The 26,929-nt window shown below is 41.5% G+C and overlaps 1 protein-coding gene across 8 annotated transcripts in view; it reads right to left on the bottom strand.

Annotated features, from left to right (window-relative positions):
* Positions 1-26,929, bottom strand: part of sdk2 (sidekick cell adhesion molecule 2) — a 412,574-nt gene that overhangs the window by 55,257 nt on the left and 330,388 nt on the right. For 5 of the 8 annotated variants that reach the window (XM_062970845.1, XM_062970848.1, XM_062970847.1 and 2 more), the window contains 16 exons: positions 24,569-24,680; positions 23,597-23,787; positions 22,938-23,021; positions 20,647-20,841; positions 19,954-20,076; positions 17,828-17,995; positions 16,271-16,373; positions 13,677-13,853; positions 12,974-13,110; positions 12,602-12,749; positions 11,898-12,038; positions 11,557-11,738; positions 10,977-11,092; positions 2,767-2,962; positions 2,310-2,408; positions 1,534-1,725 (listed from right to left, as the gene is read on the bottom strand). In XM_062970845.1, the coding sequence (XP_062826915.1) occupies positions 1,534-1,725; positions 2,310-2,408; positions 2,767-2,962; positions 10,977-11,092; positions 11,557-11,738; positions 11,898-12,038; positions 12,602-12,749; positions 12,974-13,110; positions 13,677-13,853; positions 16,271-16,373; positions 17,828-17,995; positions 19,954-20,076; positions 20,647-20,841; positions 22,938-23,021; positions 23,597-23,787; positions 24,569-24,680 (2,364 nt within the window). The remainder of the gene's footprint in view (positions 1-1,533; positions 1,726-2,309; positions 2,409-2,766; positions 2,963-10,976; positions 11,093-11,556; positions 11,739-11,897; positions 12,039-12,601; positions 12,750-12,973; positions 13,111-13,676; positions 13,854-16,270; positions 16,374-17,827; positions 17,996-19,953; positions 20,077-20,646; positions 20,842-22,937; positions 23,022-23,596; positions 23,788-24,568; positions 24,681-26,929) is intronic. The other 3 variants (XM_062970846.1, XM_016991243.2, XM_062970850.1) reach the window with 1 other exon arrangement.

Here is a 26,929-nt window from a genome sequence, read left to right as displayed (position 1 = left end):
AAATCAAATATGGAAAACTATCTGTTCAAGAAAGCGTGTCTTCAAAATTCTGTTCCAAGGGCTTGAAAAGCTAGGCACAAATTCTTCATTAGAAATGTTGCCCTCGGTGCTCTCAAAAGCAGCTCAATTTGGTGCTCAGGGGTTGAAGGTTATGAAAGCAGCAAGATAGATATATATGAAAGATCTAGAGTGTGCAAGATCCATATTGGGATCATGTCAGCCTTGTCTCACATGGAGTTGCATACCCAGCCTTGAAAAGCTATGGCAAGTAGTGCTTTATTTGCCCAATGTTTCTCAAAATAAAAATGGTACATCTAAGATAGATTGAACATTCTCCTTAGAAATAATTAAGCCAGGTATGGGAACTCAGAATCAGATTTATATATCTCCCACCAGATTAGGAGAAGCTTTTCTGAAGTCAACTGCCCTTGTTTTCCTTCAGCCTTAGGTATGATTCCACATTTAAGCAGCAAATCTGAGGTTACAGGAATGCAATCTGTAACTTCAGATAGACTGAACTTCTTTGCAGTAGCACCATTAGCCTAAAGCCCAAAAGATAGCTGCAAGACACTGGGTTTCACAACAAGTGTAAACTGAGCTAAAACAAAATTGATGGTTTAGGCTAGTTGCCATGCATCAAAATTAGAAGAATCTTGTGTTATATTAAAATTCAGTAAATTTAGCATGAGATTTCATAGATAAGAGTCCATTTCACCAGATGTATGAAGTGTTGACTGGAATAACAAGCATATATACAGTGCACATGATAGGAGATGAAATGGTAGAAAAGGAGGTAAGAGGGAAATCTGAATTATTGACAGTGACAATTGTATTACTAAAACTGACCATTCAGCAAAATAAAAAGAACAAAAAGAAAGCATCCCGGTTTATAAAATATATTTTTTTGGGGGGGGGGGGGGGTTCTTCTGCAGCTTTTCCCTTTTTAAAAAAATAGCTCCATCAAAAGAGAGGAAGAGTGTTAATATGGCAAAAGTCCCCCCCCCCCCCCCCAAATGGCCAACACAGCAGGGAAGCATACTTAGCTTCATTCCCGAATAAAACATCTCATGATTTGAACTCTCACATAGTGCTTTATATCTCAGATTTCTGTTTGTACATTTTAATTGACTTGTCCTATAATTCTGCATATGCTGTACTATTTAGCAAGATACACCTGTTTTTCCCATTTATATTATGTCTATTGAGTTTGGTGTTAACATGGCTACTTACTAAGGCTTCAGGGGGACGATGGGTTTTGTCCATATTTGTGCATGAGAGGCTTTAAACTGTTTTAGTCTTTATTCTCACTATTTTAGATTGTTTAAAACTGTTAACTTCATTTTACAATAAGCTGCCTTGAAATCCTTGGATAGAGAATGAGGGTATAAAAATTTCAACCAACCAACAAAACAAAACCATCCTTCACAACTGTTTCTACAGCTGGAGCTTCCATTGTAACAGGTGGAGGCTGCAGTGATTCTTGCTGCCATCCCTTGAGCTTTGTGGCTGGCAGGGCCTTTGAGAGAAACTGACCTGGTGGAACTCCAGAGGAAATAGTGGACAAGGAAACCTGCCCTTGTCCCTTTGAAGTCATGGATGCCACTTCAATGGTGTACGTGGTGAGGGCTGTGAGGCCAGTGACACGGTATTCAAGAGTTACATTGGGCAGGTAATGCGTCACACGTGTGTTTGTGCGGTTATATTCCTCCCATGAGATCCGGTAGCCTAAAAGAAGCCAAAACATTTACAGACAGACAGAATTATGCAACTTTCATTTTGCACATTGCTCAAATGAATCTAAACCTAAGGCGAATCCAATATATATTTGCTTAGTGCTCCTACTTTTTCATTGAAATCTGTTTACTAAACATTGGAAGCATTTGACAAACACAAATTATGGTTCTGGTATGGAAAGTTTTCTTGTTGCTTTGAGGTTAGAACAAGGTGCCCAGCTATGAGATCAATGGTGAGGGGGAGTTACTTGGATTTTGAAAGTGGGACTTTGCTGTGAAGATGATTTACAGGCCTATTGTAGTACTTTGATGGCCCCGAAGAGGAAGACACAGTTTATTTTGCCTTTTCAATGGTGAGGGTCTTAATTTACCTTTCCTACATTAATGTCAGAGGGGTGTATTATAAGTAAGTAAGGGGAAGGGGGTCCAGGCAGGTCTGGGGCAGCATACTCTGAACTGTAACTGAATTATATTGCTGGGGTAAAAAACCCCACAGGCTATCTCTAAGAAAGCTTACCATAACAGCAAAAAATATAAAGTATGATGAAATCTATTCCATATAAAAATGTTTCTTACCTGTTAGAATGCCATTCTTTTCTAGGGGCTCTTGCCAGCTGACCTTCAGAGATGTGTCCAGGATCTCGTTGAAGCTGAGGTGGCCCACTGGACCTGGAACTAGTCAAACAAACAAACAAACAACCACCCAGAAAGTTACAAAAGAACAAACAATTCAAGTGATTTTGCTGGTCACTGACTTTTCCCAGGGAAACATATATAAAGGTCCTCCAGGGTTGGGTGAAAGGTTGACTGCCATAGCCACAGCCCAGAAGGAGTCAAGAGGCCTTCAGAGGGGTTCAGTATTGAAGTGTCAGACTTTACAACTGAGGCAGTAACATACCAAGACTTCCATAATGGAAGATGGTTTTTAAATCAGGTTGATTAATGAGTAAGGGGTGTATGGACCCACAGTTTCATGGACATACAGGAACCCCAGACCAATGTCTGTGCCCAGCTCCAAAAGGAAGGGCCGTACCATCCTCATGGGTGCGCACCAGCTGCGGTGGGCTGCGAGGTCCATCGCCTGGTGTGGTGAAGCACAGCACTGATGTGAAATATTCCGTGAACTTCTTGAGGCCTGAGATGTAACCCACATGGATATTATCTTGGAAATTAGGCCTCACTGCTGCCACAGTCATGTCTTCTTCTTGTGCTGGTTCCCAGGCAATCAGCTAATAGAAAATAAATAATATCATGGTTCAATCAGGCTGGGAAAACCTATCAGAAGCCACTGAGGACAAGTCGGGGATTTGATAGAATTACACATGTGGGCATTAAAGTATGTCATAGAGGTATCAGAAGGATTTATACACACGAGCAATAATTGAAATATTTTCTTTGGCAAAAATGTCTCAACATGTATTAAGATGAAAATAGTTTGAGCTCAATCTTGTTTGTCTGAGCATTGATACCCTTTCAAATTGCCCCTCAGTTTCACGGTCAAAACAAAAAGCTCATTGTTACATTTATTTAAGCAATATCCTGGTAGAAGCAGGAGAAGTTCAATGAAGTCCTGAACCTGCTAGTAACTGAGTGTGGCAGGAACAGAGAAAACACTGGAGGGTTGTTGTATGTCTTTCGGGCTGTGTGGCCATGTTCCAGAAGCATTCTCTCCTGACGTTTCGCCCACATCTATGGCAGGCATCCTCAGAGGTTGAGGCAGGCAACATCAGGCCACATCTGAGGATGCCTGCCATAGATGTGGGCGAAACGTCAGGAGAGAATGCTTCTGGAACATGGCCACACAGCCCGAAAGACATACAACAACCCTGTGATCCCGGCCATGAAAGCCTTCGACAACACATAAAACACTGGAGTTTATTTAGGAATTCTCTAGTGGCAAAGAATTGATTGTATACCTTGGCAAAGCATACCAGTTAATTAACTGAGATCTAGGAAAGTCTGAAGGGTATTGTTTTCATTCTTCTTCTTCCTCAACTTGGAAAACCTTAAAGCAGGTTGCTGAGAGGCTGTCAATGTTTCTTTCCACTAGACATGGTTCAGATCTGCACCTGCTTAGCTTCAGCAATACTATACAATCAAATGATCTTGCACCACTCATTTAGAGAGGCACAGTTGGTAAATATGTTTTCTGTTACTGCTAGAGTCTTTAGTGCCACTAGCTTCAATAGATGGGCGCTTGAGAGTGTGCTTCTAAAAAACCTCATCTTTCTTTAGAAACACTTAAGCCCCTTCCACACAGCTGAATAAAATCCCACATTATTGGCTTTCAACTGGAATTTATGTCAGTGTGGACTCAGATAACCCAGTTCAAAGCAGATATTTGTGATGACTCATGGGCCATGTAGTCCCGTTCCTAGCACTGTTGTGACAGATGAAGAGGAAAACTTAGGTTTCCCACCGTTTCAGCCAGAATTGGAGCTTTTTCAGCCAGAATTGGAGCCCTTGCACCTGCAGGAGATTTGCCTTCCAGAAGTCTGCCAAACAAGCCTTGAGCCGAAATCTCCCCCATTTTCTCGCCGTGATTATTATAAACAACAGAAAGGCGCTCAGGAGGCGTCTCGCAGGAGCGCTAGGATTACTGCCAGGCATTCAGCTGATTAAGCCTGCTTCCCATGGGAAACTTTAGGGAGTCATGCATCTGGACACAGAGAATGGCTTTCGGTTCTGGTTCCCCAGAGAATTGTTCTTTGGCGGGAAAACGAGACCCTATTTAGGTGTTTTGCCCACGTAGGAATCTTGCGGAGTCAATTCGTCAGCTTCGGGAGTAGGTTGTGTGTGGACTACGCTACTCCCGCGTTCAAGTCCTTTGCTCCCGTTTCCAGCCTTGCCTTGCTTCCCAGGACCTTGCCTTGCTCCACGGACCTTGCCTTGCTTTCCGGACCTCGCCACGAATTTACCACGGATCCTGTTCTTGCTCCTCGTTTCTTGTTGCCTTGAATTAAGCCTAGTGTTCCAAGAATCAAGTTTACTTCCTAGCCTTGCTTAAGTTTCATGGACTAAAGGACTTTGTCATCTCCCCTCACTTTGCTTGGCAAAGTGAGTGTTTCGGTTACTGGATTACAACTTTGGACCTTAATATTTCATATTGGACATTGTTTCTTTGGACTAATTTTGACCTTTCCTGAAAGGTCTACTTCTGGACTATTTTCTACACTTGTTTTTATTAACTTTATATATTTCCACAATAAAGATATTAGATAGATTCTGGCCTCTGTGTATGGTTATTGGTGCTCTGCAGCCTGGGTCTTGACAATATTGTGGGATTTTCTGCCTTGATATTCTGGGATATAGGACTGTGTAGAAGGGTCCTTAGCCAAGCTGATTTTTCCCACTATCTGGTGGGAGACATTAGCTTTTAAACAGAACAATCTTATATTCCAATCATGCAAACAATTAAAGGCTACTTGTCATTGTGTTTTCACATTTTCAATCTATTAAAACCCTATTGTGAACCCATCATGGGATTTTCTTGACAAAATTTGTTCAGAGGAGGTTTGCTCTTGCCTTTCTCCGAGGCTGAGAAATAATTGGTGACTGGTCCAAAATCACCAGTTGTTTCCATTGCCAAGTGGAGATCTTAACATTGGTCACCAGAATCATAATCCAGTGCTCCAAACACTATACCAAATCATAAATGCTGGAGGGAAGTGTCTCGTCCTTCCAGCAAGTGCCCGGTTTAGAGAAGCCCGGTGTGTGTTGCTGCCTAGCAATGCATAGCGGGCCTCTCTCCAGCACTGGGTGCTTGCCGGAAGGGAAAGTCTGCACCAGCCATGTCTCATTCCTCCAGGAAGCGCCCTGGGCCATGCAGCCTGGCACATCGGATAATACGGTACATCTGATAACAGGAAATCGGATAACCGGAACTCTACTGTATCTGGCAGGTAAAACTAGTGCTTGAGTGTTTGGACTGCCTTAAAATTTCATCAGTTCCTTTTCTCCTGGTCTGGGAAGGTGTTAGGGACTTTTGTTGTTATATTACAGCATTCTGGGGTTTTAACCCCAGGTTGTCCCCTTCTTTTTGGCCCCAATTTAACAGTTTTGATCAAGGCATGTAAAAAGATGGGCAGCACCATATTTTCCCCACCTCTCAATATTGGAGCAAAGAAGCTCTACCTCTTGCTTCCTAACTCCTTTTAGTGGTTGCATAGGCCTCCTGTTACTAATTTCCTCTTCTCTTTGATTTGTGTGCTTTTGGGTGAGATGGGCCCTTGGACCCTCCCCAGCTCGTGGTAAGTGTCCTGTTAGGGCGACTTATGGTAGGAAGCAATATTGAAAAATCTTGAAACAGCACAAAAAAGGAAGGAGGAAGAAACACTCTTTCCTTGTTCTTTTTGTGCTTCATGAATAAGGGCACTCTACATTTCCCTGAGAGATGCAAGGAGAAAAGTAGGAGTGCTGCTGTTGTGACCAGTTGTTGGAATAGGGATGGTGTGGTACTAGGTGAGTTGTGATGTTGAAAAATGTTCTGAAGGATCTTCCCTAGCAATCTGAGTTCATCTGGCTCCCCTATGAATGGTCAGCATGTGAGCATCACATATGGATACATCCGGACTGATTGGACCAGGTGGGATTTCCATGGCAGTTAATGGCAATGGGAGTATTTCTGCTTTTTTTGGGGGGGGGGTATGTGTGCTGGATCCAAATTTTCAAAGTGCTGTGTTTTTGCCTGCCATTTTGTGAAACTATATAACAGAACAGATGTCTTGGTTGGCAAAAGGCATAAATGGTGGTTTTGTCCAGGCAGAAATTGGTAGGTAACACTAGAGGATGTGTGGATAAAACAGCAAGTTCTCCAAATAGAAACCTTTTGAGAAGTGTTTCTATGCATGTACCTCTAAAAAAAGATAAGGCACTGTATTGTTCTTTGCTTTTGAGAGACCACCTGCAACCCAGTCATTACAGAAAATGCTGAGAGGTAACTGACAAGTGAATCTGACCCGTATATTGTATTTGTCCAAGTGCAGGGATTTTTTCTAAACTAAAATACACAAAATTATATGCTAGGGGGGAAAGAAAGAAAGGAAGAAACAAATAATTCTTAGATGATTTTGTATTCAATAATTTGAGTAACTATTCTCATTCTACAGAGCAAATAAGAGCTGCTGATGTAGTTATCTCAACAATTAGTGTCACCGTATCACTTTTTTAGCAACCAAATGTCGAGTTTTTCATATGCACACAGTATTTTGTTGTCCATAGTATTGCCCAGCATAGACATACTCCAAAGCATGTTAGATTCTAATTCTCAATAGAGGTTTTGAAAAACTTCAATCCACCCATTATGTCTTCAATCCATCCATTATGCCATGTTTTCTCTGGCATACTATGAAGTTTTGAAGTTTGAGAATGGGAATCCTAAAGAGAATTGGCTCATCATCTCGCAAGTTCCCAGGGCCCTTCTGTCTTCTCTCACCTGCAGCAGTTACCTTGGCCTTGGCTGATAAGAGAAGGAAATGCTAGCACCTACAAGTGCTGTAGCAGAGATGTAAGGCCCTGTTTACCTCCTTTTACTGCTTCATTGCTCACAAGGCACAGTAGGTGCTGACAAAGTTAGATTCTCATTCAGCCTATCTTGGTAGGATTCTGTTCAAAGAAGCTGTCATAATAGATGTAGAACAGGCAGGGAAATTGCCTCTAGGGTATCTGGAAGGGATGCTTTTGGTGTGGAATCCTGCATTGTTGGAGGTGAAACTAGATGCTTCCTTGACTCCCATTCTGATACTACCAATGTGTGAGTCATCTCTTTGCTAGGTATTTCCAATATTTAGGCCAAAGAATTAAAGTGGAAACATGGTAACCAGCATCCGAGGGCATGCAGGCTGGGGCACAATCTATGGAATCAACCCACCAGCAAAAGGCAAGCACTGGTAGAAGGAAATCTGGGGAATGCAAGAAGCATGAGAAATGGCATTCCTCTAGCAAGGCCTTATACCCATTCCTGTCTTTACCCTGCAAATAACGACAACTAAAATTGAAGCAAACTATTCCTATAGTATTGATATTAGAGTTAATGTTTAATTATGGTCGCTTTTGTAGGAAGCAGCTTTTGTAATGTTGGGGGCTAGAACTGGATTTTCTTAGGTCTCAAACTTGTGGCAAAGTTTTGGTCCTCCCGTTCCTGGCTAATACCAGCAGTTTAGGTACGAATGCAACCACTGATCATTCCTGGATGCTGCTTGAGTTGACATCTGTGTAATAACCTTTAATGATTTGGACCTCCATCCATAGGACACTATTTGTCAAAGGGTAGCTTGAGTGGTCTGTCTGGATAAAACAATCTTCTATGGCTTCCAGTTCCTCTGATATTTTATCTTCATTTCTGCCTCTTCAAAGGCCTGCAGAAAGTAACTTGCTGGGATTAAAGGCTTCTATGAAGCAGAGTGTATACAAAGGGGCAAAGATCTGGCCTTCCATTGAGTGGTATTTAATTCCTCAGAGCTCTGGAAAGAACTGAATCTGTATGACTGGACAACATGAGAACCCAATTAAAAAGAAAGCTTAGATAAAAGCAGTCCAATTGCAGCTAGCATCAGATGCCATGATTTCCCACTATTTGTATTTTGAAGCAGAATTCTCCTTCTCTCATAGAAGTTGCAGGCTGTCATTCATGCCTTTTGAAAAAAGTAAAGTGATATGCTTTTATTGATTACATTTAAAAATCCCAACCTTTGTGTATTCCTACATGGCAAGCGTTTGGACTGGATGGCTCTTGTGATCTGTTCCAACTGCATGATTCTTTCTTCTAAGTACCCAGCAGCACAACACATAAAAAGGTGCACTCAGAAGAATAATAAATAGGAATGGCTTTACTCTGTTTTTCTCAGTAAAATGGAATTCCTTGATGAAGTACTATTTGAAAAAATTCTGTGCATGCCCAATCAGAATTAAACCCCACCAATGTATTTGCATGTCCCCCCAACTTGTCTATTGACTTATTGGTGACATCATTAATGTCTTAGGCAAGGAATACAAAATGTTTTTTTTCCAGTTCCTTCCTCTTAAATTTGGCCTACAGCACTTGGTATTTGTTGGCTAACCAGGAATAACCAGGACTGACCCCACTTAGCTTTCAAGATTAGATAGGATCTGGTGCCTTTAGAGCAGGCATGGGCAAACTTGGGGCTCTCCAGATGTTTTGGACTTCAACTCCCACAATTCCTAACAGCCTCAGGCCCTTTCCCTTTCCCCCTCATCCACTTAAACGGCTGAGGGGGAAAGGGCCTGAGGCTGTTAGGAATTGTGGGAGTTGAAGTACAAAATACCTGGAGGGCCCCAAGTTTGCCCATGCCTACTTTAGAGTATTTAGACTTCTCAATTGGATTTGCTGTTACATAAATGTTTAACACACTGTAGCTTAACTGAGGTCCATCAATCTTTGCATGCATTTTACAGAACATTATTAAGGTCAGAAAACAGAAGTATTCCTTCTAGATGTTAAAGAAACCCCTGTGCAGCGTAAAAGAAACCCCTATTCAGCTATCTTTTTATCAATAATTTTGTTTACCAGAAAGGCATTACAAGCTAGATTGTCAAGAGAGCTCCTCTATAAATGGTTAACAACAACACTAAGCTGTTGTTGTTTTCAACTGAAAGGCATTTAGGTAGACTGCTGGTGCTTAATTTGTTCCATTTTAGATCATCTCCTTTATTTGGTGTTGATTAAATATCAATTAATAAGAAAAAGGAATAGCTGCGGTTTTTAATAAGTGTATGTACTTATCCGTCCAAAACAATATTCAACACAAGCTGCCTGATTAACTGATGCTGATAACAATGCATAATCAGCTACTTTGTCATGGTGCTATATTCAAGGATGTTTGGGTGTTTAATTGGCAACAGTGCAAGATAGCCTATAGCAAGTTAATTAGATACTAATTAGGCCTCCAAAAATACTAATCAAAAATACTAAGTGGCATTTAATAAGTATGTTAAGTATCCTTCTTAACGTTGGTTATCTCGTTTGGCAGCAATTAAATTCCTGAACTTCTTTGGAGTAGATTAAGAAACAAGTTTTAATGTTTTAATTCAATTTAATTAATGCAAATTTGAATTAATTACAATTCAAAATTGAGCATAGAAGGCGAGGATTCCATATAACTATTATATCTTAGTAAATATATTTTAATAGATGAGCTTGAAGAAATGGCAATAATTTTTAAATAAAAATGAGGACTTACTTTAAAAGGAGATGATTATGAAAGAGCAACGAGACTATCCACATTCATAAGATTAGGAAACCGGAGGTCAAATACCCTTGATTGCCTTCCTTCTGCAAGCTGACTAAATCTAAGATAGTGATGCATTGCCAAGTAAAACAGTAAGTTAAACTCTTCCACTCTGAACAGAGTTGCCATTTCATTTTGGAGCGCACGCCTGCAGTAGTTTATCACAATGCATTCAAAGGCCACAGTGGCCATGAAGGTATGTGGCTCACATAAACGGGTCCAGTCTAATACAACTGCTAGCTATGGAATTATATCATTTAATTGATGCTTGGTACCTAACTGGGATGACAGAAAAAAAAGCAAATACAGCCCTGTGGACTTCTTCATGGTTGCTTAGGAGGGGTGACCAGACTTGCACGCTCCTTTGATTGCTCAGAAATGGCTGTTGGGGGAGAAGAGGGGCTCTCTGATTTCATACTTTCTGTTAGAGCGATTCTGTGCCCTTTGTAAATCTATGCTGTGACAAGCAAGGTTGAAAAGGCTGGAAGAGGCCTGAATGGGGAGATTTGCAGCCAAGGCAACTGTAATTGGCTGACCCAGGAGCAACCCCATGCAATGATGAATGCCCCTAAAACAGGTAATAAAAAGAGACAGACAGAAGTACAGATTGGAAACAGCATGAACGCTAAACCCTTTCTGGTAAGGAAACCACAGAGCTTCTGGGCAATAAGAAAATGTGTATAGATTTTCATCCTGTTTAAATGTTGCTTATGGGGAAGAGAGCCACTTGATACCTGAAACTTTTTTTTGCTAGTTCTGACTCATTTTGTCTTCCTGAGACAAAATAACTATTCACTTACAGCCTGTAAAAGGGCTCCCAGCCAGCTCCCATCCCTCTTTATTGATATTCAAAGTTTAATCCTGGAACTCTCTGACAACAGTCTCATCTCTGTCCATTGATTAAGCCAAGGAATGTTTGGGCTTAATCAATGGACAAGCCTATAGCTCTGTCTTTCAAAGGGGATCACATCCTCCCTCTCCTTGCCATTCTCCTTACCTTGTAGCCTTGGTTGATGCCATTGACGAACTGGGGACTGGGAGGGTTCCAGGTGAAGCGAATAGCGGTGGAGTTGGTGGCCTCAGCCTGCACATTTCCAGGAGACACGGTGGGAACTGTGAAAGAAGTTGAAAGGAGGCATCTCAGCATGAGTGGATTGGAAGAATGGCCACTGGAACAGAAGTAATCTCTCTGGTTACATAAAGGCCCTTTGAATACTACATATCATACTACAGTCATGTTGGCCACATGGCCTTGGAGGCATCTACGGACAATGCCAGCTCTTCGGCTTAGAAATGGAGATGAGCACCAACCTCCAGACTAGATTTAATGTCAGGGGAAAACCTTTACCTACTAAACTGAGAATTAATGTTCTAATGGCCATGCTGGGCTACTGCCATTGCCATCCTGAGCTTTCAATGCACACTAGAAGTCTGCCCCATAAGGATTCTGTGTATGTCTTTTGGCCCATTGCTATCCATTTCCAATCTTTTTAGGGGCCTCTGTGGAGTTCAGTTTATTCCAAGGCCATCCTCCTCTCTGTTTTCCCCTCATGAACTTTGATCATATTGCAACTTACCTCCCTGGAGAGTCCATTCAGTGACTTTGGAACTGTAGACACCAAGTCCAGCACTGTTGTATGCAGCCACTTCAATCTCGTAGTTGGTCCAAATGATCAGATCTTCAAGCAGCAGGTTGTTTACATCAGCATTAGTGATGTTCCTGAACTGGTAGCCAACAGGCAAGCCTGCCAGGCAAAATCTGGCAAGGGACCACAGGAATAGCATCAAGATACACTAGTGTCATATGGCAACCTGATGCTTTTTGATTTTCAACCCAGACAATGAGTGATTTCAATAGATGCAGTTCTGTACCAAACTCTACTCACCTGTAGGTGTGCCTATCTAACTTGCCACCCACCTGATGATGTAGCCTTTTAGGATCCCATTCTGGTGGTTTTCAGGTGGTGGTTGCCACTGTATCATGATGGACTGGTTAGTGCGGCCACTGGCAATAACATTCTGTGGGGGTGCTGTGGGGGGTTCTTCAGGGAGGGACACCCTGTCAAAGCGAAAAGGATACAAAAGGCACATTCCAGGGCTGGCTGTGAGTTGTTCTAGATTCTCAAACCTATGTCTATTAGTTTTTCCCTGACACTGGCAAACCCAGCCATGCCCCTGTACACATCTTGTTACTTTTTTACACACACATATAGTCCTTTTCTCAGTGTATTGAGCCATGACTTACTGTATACACTCAAGTATGCATTGTGTTCATCCAAACTCTTTGAAACATGGCTTAATATAAGAATGCAAGCAAGCATCTCAACAGGACAATAAATCCAACGGCTGCCATTGAGAAGAGCCACAAAACTGTTCCTCCTCTTGTATAATCCATCATCCATCATCATCAGGGTGTTACTAATACCCTTCTCGTTGCACCCACAGCTATCTCCACCCCAAATCAATATGAGCCAGAACAAATGCTAACATTTCACACTGGGCTTTCTTCTCTCCAAAACATGTCCTAGCATAATCCACACAAGGACATCTTCAGCATCCAGTTTCTAGCAGCCCACATCCTAACAATTTAAGTTTTTCCCATCCAAGATGTGCCCATCTCACCTCTCGGTGTCCTTGCTGAACTGGCCTTTGCCCACATCATTGACTGCACAGAGTCGGAACTGGTATGAGCGAGCAGGAACCAATCCTCTTACCAGTACTGAAGTAACTTCAGGGTCCACACTGGCCATGAGTACTGTCCAGGGAGCATCTATGAGACACAGAGGTGATGGTGGGGCATTAGAAGCCATATTAAAAAAAACAACAAAGGGAAAACTGGTACCTGTCCCATTTCTTGCCTACTGCTCCCACCCAGTCTTTTCCATGACCTTTATAAGGGGACAACAATCTAGTTGCTGCTATGAGACTACAGGGCTGTCTTTTCTGATTATACTAAACATTCCCTCTGTATATCATGAAGATGCAATGCCTTACTGTTCTCTGAGACTTCAAGGATGTACCGCAGGAGTGGGCTGTTCCCATCAAAGGGTTTGGTCCATGTCAAGTTGATGGCACGTTTCTCCATAGCACTTAACATGCCAATTGGATTTTCTGGTGCATGGGGGAGCTGCCTGATGAGGAAGAGGGTAGAAAGAGCTAATCTCAATAGTTGTTAGGATGGAGAATCTCATAGAGTATTATTCATTGAGAAAGGTAAGCTAGTGGAGGAGAGCCACAGGAGACCAAGTCCACTTCCTACATTGACACATTATGAACAGTAGTTTTGGATTTCATAGGATGAACTTGATCACAAACTGAGTCCAGTCACAGATTAAGGGGAATTGTGGGAAATTCCCATCTCTAATCTAAACACAAAATGTATTTAGATTTTGCATACATATAGCCTGAAGGCAATTTTATACACAGTATTTTAATACTTTTGTGGATGAAACAAAATTTAAGTACATTGAACCATCAAAAAACAAAGGAGTCACTATCTCAGCTACCCATGTGCACAATTTTGGAGTATTTTAGAATTCTGCATGTCAGATGATCAGCCTATACATAGCTCAAAGGACTTTAGTGTCCTCTTTGCTCCCCCCCCCCCCAATCCTCATTTTTTTGCTTTCTCTGCAGGTTTGGTTGTATTCCCATTTGAAGCCATTTCTAATGCTTGTCTTCAAGAGCTGGTCCTTACCGGACTCGCAGGTGAGCACTGCGAGAATCATTGCCTCCAGCTGACACCACCCGACAGGTGTAGGTACCAATATCACCTGACCAGGTCTGAGCAATGTGTAAAGTCCCTGTACTTTCCAGTCGCAAGCGTGGCACACTCTCTACATTCAGTGCTGCACCATCCTTTTCCCACATGAATCTAGGGAGAAAGAAAAATAAGATAGGATGACAGAAGTTACTCCTCCCTGGGATGCTGGTGGAGAATGGAGGAGTTCTAACTGTTCCCTTCCTAAAATGAAACTCCAAGGTACTAAAAACTGCTTAGCTCTTATCAGTGACTATAATTTCCTCATTCTTTAGAACTATTCTTTCTTGCATCTAAAGCAATGGCTTCCAAACATAGCGTTTTAAGGATGCTGCCATGCTCTTGTGGGGGTTGTTCAATGGGAAGCTCAGTAGTGAAGATGCTCAAGCTTCTTTGACAGATAGCTTGCATATTGCTAAACTGTGATCTCTTATAGTGCACACATGGACAGGAATGTGTTAGTTTTCTCCTAGAATGGTGGTTCTTTGGACACCTGATGTGTGTGTTTGGCAATTTTCTCCCTAATGTGCCAGGAACGGGAATCATATTTCTGCCCATATTTCTACAACTGTTTCTGTTTTTCCTGGAAACTCAACAGGAAAAAAGAGTCACATCTCAAAGTGCTCAACAGATGGCTGCTTTATTATAGAGAAAGCCCAATGTGAGCCAAAACCTGTTTGGCTTTCTCGGTAATAAAGCAGACATCTACTGAAACAACTTTCTGGTTTCTGCTGTGGATTCTACTATGTAATCTTCAGATTTTGTCTTTTCTGTTTCCTGAAAACTTACCATAACCACCAGCTGATAGACTCTACCAAACAAAATACATTATTTTGGATCCCAAATGTTGTCTAGGGAGCAAATGGGGCCATTTTCACAATGTTTTGCTATTCCTGAATCATTTTATGCTGGAGATGATGTTTGATGACAGGAAGTGATCTAGAAGTAATTTCTGGTTCACCTCTTGTTAGAAAAAAAGTCCCTATCCTAAACATAAAATAGCCCAATTTCCTTCCATCTAGGAGAGTATTATTATACCAAAGCTGTCTCCCACATCAAGAATTTCCCCCCAAATGATGATATCCGTTTAGAGATATTTGAGGGTCCTCCTCTTCTGCTTCCACACTTGGTGCCCTCCTGCCTTTCCTCTGTTAATGCCTGGGGCAAAATAGTTGTGTGTCTTGAAATAAGACCTCCACCATGTAGAGGAGTTCAGTGATGGATGTGCAGGGTTTCCTCAGCAGGCAAATCAATGCAAAAAAGCGTTCTTTCAAAGTCAAAAGTATGAAATCTGTGCTTGAAGCACTCCATCACTGTATTTTACAACTGTGATATGAAAATATTATATGTTCTGGGGCACAGAATTAATATCCGGGAATCTCAACTTTAATTTAAAACACACACACACACACACACACACCAATAACTGGGCCATCCTTATGGCTGCAAAAATAGATTAGAAAATGTGTGATGAATACATGGTAAGCAGAACAGTCACTGTACAAGCTATGAACATCTTGTATACTGCTCTCCCATTTTCCATGATGAGTAGGAGCAGAATCAGTTGTGTAAAAAAGCAAGCACGTACATAGTTTTCACAGGTTGTAGAATTCCACTTCCTTTTAAAAAACTGGTTCAAGGTACACATACAGGGATTCAGTGTGGGGTAGTGCTTTGAGCAGAGGATGATGAATTTTGAGGTCAGGGTTTGAATCCCTGCTGAGCAGGTCACACTCTCCCAGCCTGTCTGTCATAAGAAGACTATTGGAGTCCCAGGAAAAGGTTCATCATCAAGACCAATGAGTTTTGTCTTAGCATCATCCCTAAACCAGGCACCAGGTGGCAATGCAGGCCCATGATCATTCTCAGGTGCTTTTTGTATGATCCTTCTCTGTCCATGCTCTTAAAGCAAGTGAGGAAGTGGCTAGGAGATTCCTGGCTAAGACATATTGTAATACACCAAGATGAATTTGTCGGCGTGCAGTTCTGATTGTTTCCAGAGAACAAGGATGCCCAGAGACTGGTCACTCCCCAAAGCACAGGATTTATGCCAAGAACGGTGCCAAAGCTGAAAGTCCTACAAATTGAAACCATGTTATCAGAGTCAGCGAGATTAGTTTTCTTTAGAAAGAGAGGCCCAGAGGAAAGACATTTTTAGACCACTTCAAATATTCAGAGCTAAACTCTGCTGCTAAAAACAGATATCAGAACTGTTGGCTCAAATTACCCGTGCATTTTGTCAAGATATTAAGAGCCTTTGGGCCAGAGCATTTATTAATTTTCAGCTTAAGGGGCTTGGCATATATGTATTTCTATCACCGGCCAGAGAAAAATGACCATCCGTAATGACTGTTTTTGGGCAGCTTGAAGAATCAGCCATCTCTAATCATCTTGATTGTCTTTCTCCCTCCCCTTTCATTCCACATCTCATGTGCCAAAGGCTGCCACTTCCCTTTAATTGGTTCTGCCCTTTGCACGCCACCTTCCTTTTCGTTCATCTCACCTTAGATGAAATAGAAACTCTTACATACCGAACAATTACACTGGGGTCGTGGGTCACTCCACAAGTCATGGAAGCCTTGGTGCCTTTGATAACACTTTGGTCCTGAGGTGGATTGGTGATGCGAGTCCGGGCTGTAGACACAGAGAGACTGAAAGTGGAGACACAGCCAGACTCTGGGCTGAAAGTTTACAGGGAAACAGAAATGGTTGCTATTCTCCCTTTGCCTGCAAGGGATAACAGACTGAGGACGCATTCCTTTCTGGTAAGACTGGCATGAAGTTCCAGACATGCTTTTCATGTGGCCACATTTGAGGTCATAATGACGGCAAAAGTGATCATATTTCACAGAATGATAACATTATGGTGTTTTGCTTAACACCATTCCTACAAGGCAGAATAAATAAACATGCATACCCTTACACCATACTTTTACAGAAATTATTATCACTAGAAAATATGTGGAATACCGCAGCTCCAAATCCAGGCTACAGACCCTACAGGGGAAACATCTTTGTCTCCCTTCCACACTGGAATGACTATCACTATCAAACAAATGACATCCATTTAATTCTCTCCTACATGAAAGGTCAGCTCAACACCACAGAGGACCTTTTCATTAGCTGCAAGCTATGCTTCTGTCTATCTCTGGACAACTAGGAAAGTCGTGTCCCTATAAATTGGTAGTAGCTAATGTATGGTAGGACTGACATAGAGTAGTCCCTCCGTTTTCACTGAGGCTGAGGGCACAAGACCCACACTGAAATAGAAAAAAAGGATAAAAAACACAGAGTTTTCTTTAACCTGAGAGAAAAATTCTCTTAGTATTTTCAGTCCTTCAATATGACTCTATAGTCTACTTCCAGCAGACGTTGCCCTAAGAAACATCCTGGAGACCCTAGGGTTTCCTAGAGATAACATATAAATCAAACCTGCAAATAATCAAATCTACAAAACTTAAACCTGCAAATGTGGAGAGCCGATTGTAATTACGAACAAGTATAGGTAAAGCTTTTCATGCATTGAGATCTCTATTTAGGTTAAGAAACAGCTTAAAGGCTAGACCATCAGCTAGCCAACCAACCATCCAATGCAAATGCATATTGTTCCAGGGGACAAGCAAGATATTACTAGACAGCAGGGGGCAGTGGTTCACCTCAACTTAGAGTGCAGAGGACTTAATTACAATTGCTCTATTAGAATAAGTGAGCTGTTTTAAAGAGGAATGGATTTGTGCTCAGGACCAAATTGATGGCTACAGTCCACATGTACCAAGGACTTTAGACTGTAGTAGTTCCTTGCCTGATTGCATAGCAGTCTGATCTGGAAAATAAAGTTTCTATGTTTTCCATGAATCAGTCCCTTCTCATCTCAGGCTTGTGAGGTGACGTTTTTTTATTTTGTTTCTTAAGAAGTTCTGGATTTGCATAATTGTACTAATGCCCTTTTTGAGGTGTCAGAAGTGTCTAAAAGGCAAACTATGCACAATATGAGAGTTCAGCAACTGGTGTTTTTCCAGCTATGTACAGGACAGAGCAAGAAGCTGGAAGGCGAATAGCAGGGATGGATGGAGATGGAGGGAACTTACCCCAGACGACCAGCTCAGCAGATGCCTCATCAACTCCACGGGAGTTGGTGGCCAGGCAAGTGTAGCTTCCTGCGTCTGAGATCCGTGCAGGGCTGATTAGGAGACTTCCGGACTCCAGCAGCGTAAAACGAGGAAGCTGGATTGAGCCGCTGGCCAGGATTCGTTCGCCTGAAGAAGAAAGAGACAGGTGATTTTTTTTGGTCACCAATGTCCCCAGTCACTGTTGTCTAAACAACACCCCTCACCTCCATATTTGGAAATAAAACAGAAAGCTGGACTAAAAAAACAAGGAAATTGAGTTTTTAGATGGGTTCCTTCTTCATTTGATTTGTATTCCTGATTTGATTGTGTATTCCTGCATGGTAAGCAGTTGGACTAGTTGGCCCTTATAATCTCTTCCAATTCTATTATTTATATACATTTATCAATCCCAATTATACCTATACGTTTAGGAATTCAGAGGTCCTATGGGATAATAGTCAATTCCAGAACTAATCAAGGGACACTTTGATTTGACTTTTTGTTGGCTGGGACTGGACAGATATGAAAGAATGAAGGGAGCTCAGGATCTTTGCATGTAGTTAAGTTTTTGTGTAACATCTCTGTAGCACTTTATTCTATTCCTTCAGTCGGACATAGTTTCTGTGTTTGTGCCTTCCCAAGCACCTTATCTGGATAACAGTTCTGGGTATCTACCTCCCTCCAGTTTACATTCTACATTATATGCACTTTCTCTGGCCCGGTTCATTTTTAGGAGCCTACCCAGTTTTTTTATCCAAGTATGTCTTACTGTAAATGTGATTTTTAATATGTTTTATTGATTTGTTTTTATATTGTTGTGCTTTTTATACTGTCTGTATTCACCTGGCCCTGGCCCCATGTAAACCGCCCCGAGTCCCTTCAGGGAGATGGAGGTGGGGTATAAAAATAAAGTTGGTATTGTTATCATCATCATCATCATCATCATCATCATCATCATCAGAGATTTAGGTCAAATCTGAGGTGCACTGGTATTAGGAAAGCAAGGCTGGATTGGGGTCAGTTCAGAAACATTACATCCTCTGATCCCTTAGATTTTCAATTTAGATATTTTACTGACTATATTGCAAATTAATGTTCATTTCTCAAATTTTGCATGGGCTACTCCTCTTCTTTTGCTTTTTAAAAGCAAGCACTGGACCACAAAGAAAGAAACCTAGTGGCAATCATTTTGAGTTTGACTGGTTATTTGAGGAAACAATGCTCAGGTGAATTTGAATAGGCTACCGGCCATATAACTAGTGCAGACTGAATCAAAACCAGGGCCACTATTTATGCCACTTTAGTCCCCACAGCTATGACACACTATGGCAAATGTTGAACAGATGGTCTGAGATCAGACATGAGTAATTCTTTGACAGTTTTTAATCAAGGACTGTTGTTCCATCAGGTCGTTCATTCCTCCTCTCCATGTTCTGACTACATAAAGAATGGAATTGGGAAACTGTTCTAAGGTTGCCATCACTGAAGGAGAGTCTTGAAAGTACCTTATCAATGATTTAGTCACCACTGCTCCTTTGCCCTCAAGGTTCTGTTTCCTTTCTCTTACATTACAGCCTAATTCTGGAAATAACACTTAAAAATAAAGCCACAGCTTTCAGGTAGGATGAAATATTTTGGTTGTGGAAGTAGGAGATGACTTTCTGCAGGGCATCTAATCCAGTTTGTCAGCATGGCATTGATAACAGGCAACGTGAGTTTAATGGCATTCTGGAGCTTTGTCAAATGTAGAAACTTCTCTAAATGGACTGAATTGAAACCATCATTATCCCCAGTCACTATGGCCAATTGGGTTGATGGTCATGATGGAAGCTGTAGTTCAAAATACCTAGTGAGTGCCAGGTCAAGTAATATAATATGATAGACCATTGGTTCCTGTATTGTTTATTTGACTACCAAAGGCATGAGATCCATTGTTAAAAACAACAACAAGAAGTGTCAAGGAATTAATCTGGTTTCTTTATCATGCAAGTCATGTGTTCTGCCCATCGACAATATCTTTCTTCCAATATAGTTGCTACAAAAAGCTTTTTTCCAAGAAAGTGTGTGTGTGTGTGTGGGGGGGGGGGGATAGTTTCTTGACTCACCATTACCTTTCTGCCAGGTGATAGCTGGCCTTGGAGCCCCCGAGGTCTCACAGTTAAGTACCACTGCCATTCCATCAATCACTGTGCTGTCCAGAGGTCCTTTGGTTATGTTAGGGGCAATGCCTATTATGGGGGGAGAGATGGACAAAATAAAAAGTTGTGGGAGGCAGATTCAAAATTGCCGAGGAGGTGGACCAGTGCAAAATGATGTTGGGTTCAGACAATATCTAGACTTGCCCCATCCCAAATGAGCCTATCACTGCATAATATATGTTTTTTCTCTCTCCCTAGAACACAAAGAAACCTCTTGTTGATCAAGTTTTTGAAAGAATGCTTCTCATTGTTTCTCCTCCTTTTTTCAGCCCAATTAGCTCCATCAGCCACATCCCATGGTACACTGCAGGGTAACTACAACCTAGACTTGTATAGCTTTTAACTCCATTTCATTTTCTACAATAACACAGGCTTCCTCATTCACCTACAGCAACTCACAGACAGCACAATCTAGTGGTAGGCCCCATGAAAAATTCTAGGAGGCAAACCCAGAGAAGTTGTCTTTTTTGCTTTCTCCCATATCTGAGTTTTGTGAATGGTGGCACACTCCAATCAAAACCAAAAGGGAAATGAGCATCCAACCCTTCTTTGCTTTCCTTTAAAAGCAAAGGCAAAATAAGTCATTTACTGAACACTTACTGGTGACAGCCAGGTATGTGGAGGACTGCACTTCGCCAGCAGCATTGCGGGCAAAACACTGGAACATGCCTGTGTCATCTGGCACTAATCCACTGATCTGCAGGCTCCCATTGGCAAGGAGCTGGAAACGTGCAAGTCTTTCCACAGCAAGTAACACTGCATCCTTGTACCAAAACATACGGGGTGGAGGCACACCTGCAAAGCAAAATAATGTTTCTTCATTGAAAGTTTTAAGTGCATTGTAAACCTATTTGAATTAGCTGAAACTTCAAAAGGAAAAGGGAAAAAAGCTTGGTCAGAGATGACATTTCTATCCATCCATCTATGACACATATATCACCACTTGACCCACTAAGACCCTGGGATGATGTGTTGTGGATAAAAATGCTACCAAAAATAACTAAAAATCAAATAGCACACTCCAGACTTCTCTAAAAATAGCTCTAAAACAGAGAAGCAGTTTTAAAAATAGCCATAACAGGCACCTTTGAATCTGAAGCTTCAAAGGCAAAGGAAAATAAGTGTCTTAACTGACCAGAAAGCCAGAAGGGATGGGGCTGGCCTGTTCTTGCTGGAGAGGAATTTCATAGTCAGTTGCCCCATCTACACTGCCATATAACATATTTTTATAATACAGTTTAACTGCATTGAACTGCATTATATGAGTCTACACTGCCATATAATACAGTTCAATGAAGCTAAACCGCATTATGAGAATGAATGAATGAATGAATGAATGAAGTTTTATTTATATCCCAACTCCCATCTCCCAAAGGGACTTGGAGCGGCTTACAATAAAACAATAACATAAATAATAATAAAACATATAACAAGTCAAACAATTTAAATCACAAAATATAAAACAAGCCACAATAAATAAGATGGAATGTAAAATTCATTATATAGCAATGTAGATGGGGCCAGAGTGAACGGAAAAGGGATCTAATATATATGTAGTCAGTTTGTCAAAGCTAAGTTTTGTGTGTACCTGCCTCCTAAAAGGATTTCATATGACTGAATTCCCACAACCCTGTACACTGTTTTAGGCTAAGAGTCATCCTAGCAGACACATTTCTTGAATAAGGTTTGACTTTCGTTTGTATAGCCCTATAGCCTGAAAAACCATAGGGGCAAAGGGTATCTACTGTCGATCAAACAGATGGATTTGCAAATGAAATTAGACAATGTATTGTCACTTGCATTTTCATTTTCAGCTATTATTCAGCCTTTATATGTGCGTGAAAGGGTTGCGTAGTTAGGAAGGGCAGGGAAGCAAAACTGTTGTATTCTACCATGGTTTTAGCCCTCTTCCAGAGATTTGGGGGCCAAAAATGGGCCTAAGAATGATTTTGAAATTTTTGGAATCTGTGAATGCTTGCAGGAATATACCAGGAAGTGAAAACTGAAGGATGCAGAAGAGGAATTCAGGGCTGCATACAGCCCAGGGTTCACTTTGCTCACTCTTGCTTTAATGGATTTGATTCTTTTCCAATACCAAGGAAGGACTTAAGTCCTCCAACTGCCATACCTTTAACATCTTCAGAGATCTCTTTTAACATCTAACTCCTTTATTGCAGCTTTGATTATGCCAGTTGCTTTAATGTATATTCTATATCCTTTTATATTGCTAAGCATTCTGGAAATTATTCATTGAAGGGCAATATATGCAAATGTACAGAATAAGTATGTAAGTAAATAATAAATAATTACATTTTAATCCTCTGCAATATCCTTTGGGAACTATGGAGGCTGGCCAGACTATTCTTAGAAAATGTCTGCAGCAATCTCAAACTCAGGCCAGCATCTTGCAATTTCAGTTCACAGTTTCATTGCTGAAATACTCTGCTCCCATCAGAAAGAGCACAAACCTCGACATAATTTCAGCTGCTGTGAATAGTGTTGCCATCTACCATTGGGCTCCTTGTCTAAGACTGTCTGCAGACTCAGGCATATGTCAGCATGTCATACTTGTTTTGTTCAAATCATTTCTTCAAGGTTATCTTTGCCGCTTGACGGGGGGGGGGGGGGATTTGCTTATCTTTATGCGAAAGTTCTTTCCCCCATAAAAATGTGTGTAAAAGGCAGGGAAGACTGTGAACAGGGTAGGAAAGAGCAATTTGCAACCCCTTGTTATGTTGAAATTTTCAGGATGTAATTCTGGTGGATAATTTACATGTTCTAATTGTATTTCTAGCAAAGGTGGCGTTAGAATTGCAAGGAGTACATGCCCTCACTTGAAGCTCAATTGATCAAAAAGACCCATAATAAAACGAACAAATTGAGAAAGTTACCTTTGGCCTGGCATGGAATCTGAACTACCTTCTCCATCTCAGCTGTAATGTGTCTCTCTGGTTCCTTGGTAAACTGAGGTGGTTCTGTATGGAGACAAACAGGAGAGATCAAAACTCATTCACTCCAAAGTGTTAGTAGAACTTATCCATGAATAATAGAGGTGCCATAACTCAGAAGCAAAGCACTTATGCATATAGAAGATTCCAAATCCAGTCTTTAGAGTCTCTGGCCAAAGAGAATGTAGAATCAAGTCGAATGTCTACCTGCCCGAGACTGGTTGTTAATCAGGAGAGATAGCAATAAGTGCAATGGTTTGACTCTGCTATTGTTATACCTTCAAGTTGACAGCAACTCTCTCATGCAATTTTCTTGAAGCTCGCCTTTACCTACCTATTAGGCTGAGAATGTGTAGCTTGCCCAAGATAAATATTTTGCTGATTCTTCTCTCTCTGTGTGTATTTTGTACTAATTACTTTTCCCCTATAGATCTAATGGTGCCTATGGTCAAGCCTATCACAACAAGCTTCTTGATTTCAGCAACAGACTGGGAAAGTGACTTAGTGCATCTTCTTATGGCTGCAGCAAGTGCACAGATGGGGCAGTGATTCTGTTTGCCCACCAGAGCTGGCAACCCAGTTCCCTCCCATGCCCTACTTACCCAACACAGAGAGGTAGGCTCCTCGAACCACAGAGGGGACACTGCTACTGCGCAGCACTGCTTCACACTCATAGTAGCCACTGTCACTCAGTGAGGGGTTGAGAATGGTCAGGCGCCGGTTAAAGTCGCTGATACCAGTGGACACAGGGACACCGCCCTTCTTCCAGACAATGTGCAGCTTGATCAGTGGCCTGGTTAGCAGAGAAGCCTATGAGAGGTGGGGCCAGTGTCATCACGTAACAAACAAGACCCCAAATATCTCTCAGCAGTCCAGGGGAAATTCACAGCAAATATCTTAAATCAAATGTAAATGCATTTGAATGTCAACTTACATCAAGGAGGGTAGAAGAGAGATTAAACTTTTTATATTGTTACAAAATGACAAGACATGATGACCTTTTGGTGCCAGTGGAGAGCATTTCTCCCTCATTGGGGTCATTGGGTTCCATTCCCTTGGCAGACTGCATTGTGTGACATGCTCCCCAGAATATCTAGAATCACTGGAGGCTGGGGACATCTAAACTTCCAGGTGGGAGAGGATGGTGCATGGATGTTTCTGAGAGTGAGCTACCTCCTAGATATAGTTCAGCAACGATAACTGTTTTTAGATGTTTAGTCTAAACTTTAAAGAAAGTAACCAGGTTGGAGGATCCATCAGCATTTACAAGACAGCTCTTTTAAATTCTGGATTAAAACCCAGAGGTGATTCCCCACTACACTGACCTGGAAGCTAACAGTTGTCCCTGAGCAGAGGACTTTGGGTGGTCTAAAAAAGGCCATTTACCAGAGCATAGTTTTGTATTCATAGATTACAGCTCACTTCTGAAGGTGTCCATGAGACAGGATGTATTATGGATTTGATGCTCCATGGAAAAGCAAATTTGCAGCTGATCATATATGACCACCTTCAAAGTTCTAGCAGCTAAATTTTTTCAGTTGTATGCAGAGGATGGCAGTCAGGTAGAGACTTACCTTGCATTAGCCACACACTCAAGGGTCACTTCTGATGTGCCAGATACTACGCTGGTGTTGCGTGGTGGGATAATAATGGTTGGTGCAATGGGATCTGCTGGGCCACCTACATCTGAAGAAAGATGAACAGATGTTGGCACAAGTTTTATTTTTGAAGTGGAACATTCAGAGTCAGTAGGAATGAACTTCTTTTCTTTCTTCTAGGCAACCAGATAATTGAGGACTATCCAGTTGTCCTTGGCAATGGGATACTAATATTTGCAGTAAGCAGTAGCCATTAAGTACAGTTTGGATTTCAAATGTTAAGAAGTTATTCTTCAACCATCAGCCAAGCTTTTCTGAATACGCTCACCCTAGAAGGTCAAGGCTAAATGATACTTGTATGGGAGAATACAGTCTTTCAGATAGTTTGGATTCACGTTGTATTAGGGCTTATTCATTCATAGTCATCACACCTGAAACCAGTGCCATACTAGTGAAATAAGAAATAAAATTACTACTACTACTACTACTACTACTATCCAGACTACCAACATCCTCATTAGCCATGTCACTATAATGTCTCAATCAAGAGATCAGAAAACCTACTTTGGAGGTAACAACCCCCAGAATCTTGGCTGGAGGTGGGGCTCTGGGAACTATAGCTGAAAATAAATTACACATTATTCTTCCATAATTATTTTAGAAAATTCCAACAGTGATTTTCCATGTAACCAACTGCTTCCAATAACAAAATCTAAAAGGTCAGCTCTCCATAGTATATTTCTGAGCTGTGGATAGGAGAGTAAGAGAAAGCTCATTGTTCAAGCAGAGCACTTATCCATATAACACTGATTTGTGCCCGTTGTTCTGCTATGCTAAAACCCATTCCTGTATGATACCTCTTTTGCCCTAAGTTTATCCATAACTAAACCCAGACCTGTAGGCATGACATAATTTGGTGGAAACACAGAAACACTGTTTAATGGCTGCAAAACTCCCATTTTCAACTTTAAGGACACAATGACTGGTGACATTTTAGAAGTTGATAAATGATATTTAATGGTGAGAAGATGGGACTCCAGTGCCCTGATCATGATCAACTGAAACAGAATTAGTATACAAATAATAAAAACAACAAAAAAAGAATAATGTGATTTGAAATGCCTGTCCCAATCTGCTTTCTTGCTATTTATTTCTCATCACTAGAACAAAACCTGCATTACTCTGCTTCATGGTCTAGGTAGTATGAGCACAGTCATACCAGTAGGCCAAAATTACTCAGCCAACAGATCTTGAACATGGCCAGGAATTGCAGCCGTTTGGGCTTGCCAGCCAGTTATTGTCATTTATCTGCCCAATTCCCAAGTTCACCACTCTCTTATTTTCCTGTTGTGCTCTTGATCTCTCCATCCCACTTCACCCTTAAAGAGCATTCTTTAATCAAGAGAGGAATTAATCGGTCCTAATGAATGAAGTAGTAACAGCGGCAAGGAGCAGACAAGCGTGATTTCTCCCCACCCCTGTGCCTCTCCCATGTCAAGTGCTACTCCAAGGCATCCTGTTTTGTTTCCAGCTTTTGAGTCAAACCTCCCATAAAGTCAATGAGGATGGAAGCAGCAATATCACCTTGGTGTGTGTGTGTGTGTGTGTGGGGGGGATGACATTTATCTGAAATCTCTCAACAAGTCAACAAGATGGAGTTGCCTGGGACAACTGATACTTAAAGTGGTGGTCTGTGGTCAGCTTCCAGGGAAGAGAGAAACTATTGTGGCCAATGGACACAAATATGCTGTCTCTCCTTGGGATACTGTGAGGAAATTTCTCCCCCTTTACTTATATAACATAAGAAGCTATTGTCTATATCTTAGACAATAGAATATTAGCCTTTGCATACATCTTCAAAGCTCTTGGAAGAGCCAATATCCACCATGAAATTCTACAGAGATCTGTCACCTGCTCCCCCATCAGCAAATGAAATTCAAGAGGGAAAAAGAGCAAGAATAGAAGCAGCAGCAAAAACAGGATGAGTGAATAAAGCAAAATAATTGCAGTGATAAACCCTACAACCCGACCCCCTCCATGCTTTGGCTGGAATTGCAAAGCTGCTGATATAGCTGAATCCATAAAGGCGTGCACTATGGTGTTTATTGCACACGGAGGTACAACACTCCAGATTAATGGGGCATAGAAGAGGGAGGGGGATATAAAGGCAAGTCTAGGAAGCATAAAACAGCTGTGAAGTAAACATCATCTGGAGGGACTCAGGCTGATTCGCGTAGATTCCACATGTGTTGTGAGGATTCCTTCAGAGTGAAGAGCTGATTACTGATGTTGTCTCCATATCACTATTCCCATATTGCGTGCCATGATTAACATTGT

This window comes from Anolis carolinensis, chromosome 2 (genome assembly GCF_035594765.1).
Source record: "Anolis carolinensis isolate JA03-04 chromosome 2, rAnoCar3.1.pri, whole genome shotgun sequence".
NCBI lineage: Eukaryota > Metazoa > Chordata > Lepidosauria > Squamata > Dactyloidae > Anolis > Anolis carolinensis.
This window is presented reverse-complemented; position numbering and strand designations above follow the sequence as displayed.